Genomic DNA, 3,158 nt, shown 5'->3' with positions numbered 1-3,158 from the left:
CTCTGACCTTCGCCAGACAATTGACAGGGATGTTGAGAGTTTGGAGATTGGCATCGCCAATTTGGAAAAATCCCTCCTCACGCTGTCTGAAGTTGTCCTACAAAATCGAAGAGGGCTAGACTTGTTCTTCCTCCAGCAAGGGGGACTCTGTGCTGCCCTCAAGGAAGAGTGTTGCTTTTACACGGATTATACTGGGATTGTAAGGGACAGCATGGCTAAAGTTAGGGAGGGCCTAAAAGAGAGAAAGAGACAGAGAGAACAAGAGGAAAGTTGGCTTCATAATTGGTTTTCCACCTCTCCCTGGCTCACCACTCTCCTCCCTTCAGTCTTGGGACCCATGGTGGGCTTCCTTCTCATATCTTTCGGCCCATGGGCCATTAGAAGACTTAATAGCTTTGTAAAACAACAAATTGACTCCCTGGCATCTAAACCCATACAAGTTCATTATCACAGACTTGATTTGGCTGACAGAGCTTTAGCTGAGCCCGAGGAAGACTTGTAACAGTCCATCACATGGGTCTTGACTGCTTGCACTTAGCTCTCCTGAGAACAGCATGAAACTCAGATAAATGCTTGCCTGATAATGCGTGGGCACCTGCAAGGGGTGTAGGATGAGGTACCGCAGGGGGAGGGCCCAATTGCCAGCTTCTGAGTCCCCCGAGAAGCAAACCTGATTGCATAGAGGTTGGTGTCTGATTACCCCTAACCACAACCAGCAGGGGATGCCCTCGGGTGTTGATGGGGTCTTCCTTTCCTCCCCCAAAAGACACCCAAAAAAGACTACAAAACATCTTTGGAGGATCAGGTCACTACTTCCCCCCTCTGGTTAATGCCCACCGTCTTCAAAAGACCGCATGTTCAAAACCTACCTGTTAGCCTCTTAAATTGTTTGAGAAGGGAGGAGATGCCGGGAGCCAAAGCCAACTAGTGAGCCAAAGCCATTTAGTGGAGCCAAAGCCAATTAGTGGAAAAGTTACCAAAGCTGCACTAGGACCCTAGGTCATGGGTGATAAACTTATGTGAGAACATCTGCTCGTTAGTCTTGGAGCATCCTTGAGATATCTTTTTTCTAATTTTTTTTTTCCTTGAGATATCTTAAGGAAACATTCTTACGGTATCTTGCAGGTGCGGTATCTCAAACCATAAAACACTTTCGCTATCTTCTGCAGCAGTAAATTAGCCTTTCCCCTTTCCTGCCTTCCCCCTATATAGTTGTGTAAAAATTTCAAATAAATGAGGACTTGATCAGACAACCTGTCTTGGTCTCCATTCTTTGAGTCTCTTTCCCACCCCATTCTTTTCACCCCTCCTTAGGGACCTGTTGAACCCCCGCTGGATGGGGCACCCCTTCACTCCACTCCTTGTCCACACACTCACATGGCCAACCTCAGGCTGACCTTCAAGCTTCTTCTCTACACACCTGTATTGTTGTGGGTTCTCCATGGTCTTGAAGGAAAAAAACAAACAAAAAACATGCACCTGCAGGCTCAGAAACTCCCACAGATCACTCTCCACACCTCCAGTTCTGACCAGTTCCATCCCTCCAGGCACACTGCCTCTCCTCACCCCTCAGCTCAGTCCTGGGTTCTGTGGTGTGCTGAAGTTGTAGAGCAGGGCACTAGAAAGCCACCATTACTTATAACCATCATGCATTGCTTCCTCTAAGAAGTCCCCAGCATCCTCTCTAGCAGAATTTCCACTTCATGTCTCACTAAATCCTCTGCTCTACCAGAGACCTACATCTTGACGGCTGTGCGACATTTCTTCTAGTCCCAGGAGAAGAGACTGAAAGAAAGGGGCTCGACACCATAGGTGAACGTAACTCTTGCTGCGGTGGCCTATGTCACCCTACAAAAATGTCGCTGGGGCCTGATGGCCATGTCCTCACAGCTTTGAGCAGGGAGAACAGGTGGCTACTTGGGACCCATACAGTATAGATCACAACTCGTTTATTTCACCATTTGTTTGGAGTTTTACAATCATTCTCTTAAGAGACAAGTCTTTGCCCATGTTTCAGTTCTGTGTGTAATTGTCACATGCACTATGAGGCTGGGCTGATATTGTATATGGGAAGACTGTGGTGAGGTATGAAGCATCAACTTTCATTTCACAGCTCAGAGGCTGAGTCAAGAGCAAGCCATGGTGGACACTTTGATTGGCAAAAACTTGTGACCATGCTTTCCTATAGAAAGCTGGGTTTTTCCTTTGCCCCCTAAAAACAAACAAACAAAAACAGAAGAAACTTTTCTGACTTTTATTCTTCCTCTTTCATCGGCATGACTTTCCCTTGTTGGAGAGAAACACAGTAAGAGGCAGGACCATGTAAATGTCCCCTGGGCCACAAGCCGACCCTGACAGGCATCTCATGACCAGACCCAGGAATGGAACGGAGCATTTCTAGACCCTTCAACTGTCCAGAAAGGGCTACAGACTCATGTGGAGGGATTAGGACATGTCTAGCTCTAACTGCAAGGACACAAGCAGAGCCAATGCCGCCTGGAGAGCCTGGGGTGGGGTCACTGACGCAGGTCTTACTATAGAGCCTCGTGGATCTTCTTAAATTTATGTAACTTCTCTTCCAGGTTGTGAGCCAGGTTCCGAAGTGCTCTAGCTGACTCTGTCTTAGCCACATCATACAAATGCATTGAGTCTTTCACAAGGTGAAACACATCCAACCCAAGGAAGATACTGGTAAAGCTCACTGCTGTAATCTTGGCTCCTCTGGTCATTGGGAGAAGAGAGCTGGATGAAGCCCTTCCCACCTGCCTAGAACCTTGGGCAGAGCGAGCGCTGGCTCTGGCTATCCTGAGAGCGTGGATATGATCCCTGAGGGACCTCAAGTCATCAAAACCTTCTCCAGGTGTTTTATAAAGTTTGACACTCATCTTAGGCGTGATCTGCACAATCTCATCCAGAGTGTCCATGCTGGCTCCCACCAGGCGCATGGCTTCAGACTCATCTGACAGTCTGTTTAATTCTTCTACAACGATGGTTGTAAGACTGTTTACAGATGCTGCCACTCCCAGCCCCAAGGAAGTTGCTGAGAGCGCCAGACTGGGCCCTCCTGTAACGGGTGTCAGAATTAAACCACAGAGGCCCAGGCCTCCAGCACTAATGCCAGCAGAGCTGGACACCACATTGGAGATGGTGCAGCCCCT

General features: G+C 48.1%; 1 protein-coding gene across 1 annotated transcript; it reads right to left on the bottom strand.

The window, feature by feature from the left end:
* Window positions 1-2,239: 2,239 nt before the first annotated feature.
* Window positions 2,240-3,152, bottom strand: LOC129671854 (apolipoprotein L3-like; the record flags this gene model as incomplete). The annotated part of the gene is made up of 1 exon (XM_055601012.1): window positions 2,240-3,152. A coding segment is annotated over one exon (618 nt), but the record flags the coding sequence as incomplete, so codon positions are not given.
* Window positions 3,153-3,158: the final 6 nt, after the last annotated feature.

The sequence above is a fragment of the Psammomys obesus genome, unplaced genomic scaffold (assembly GCF_907164565.1).
Source record: "Psammomys obesus unplaced genomic scaffold, mPsaObe1.curated_primary_1811, whole genome shotgun sequence".
Taxonomy (NCBI): domain Eukaryota; kingdom Metazoa; phylum Chordata; class Mammalia; order Rodentia; family Muridae; genus Psammomys; species Psammomys obesus.
This window is presented reverse-complemented; position numbering and strand designations above follow the sequence as displayed.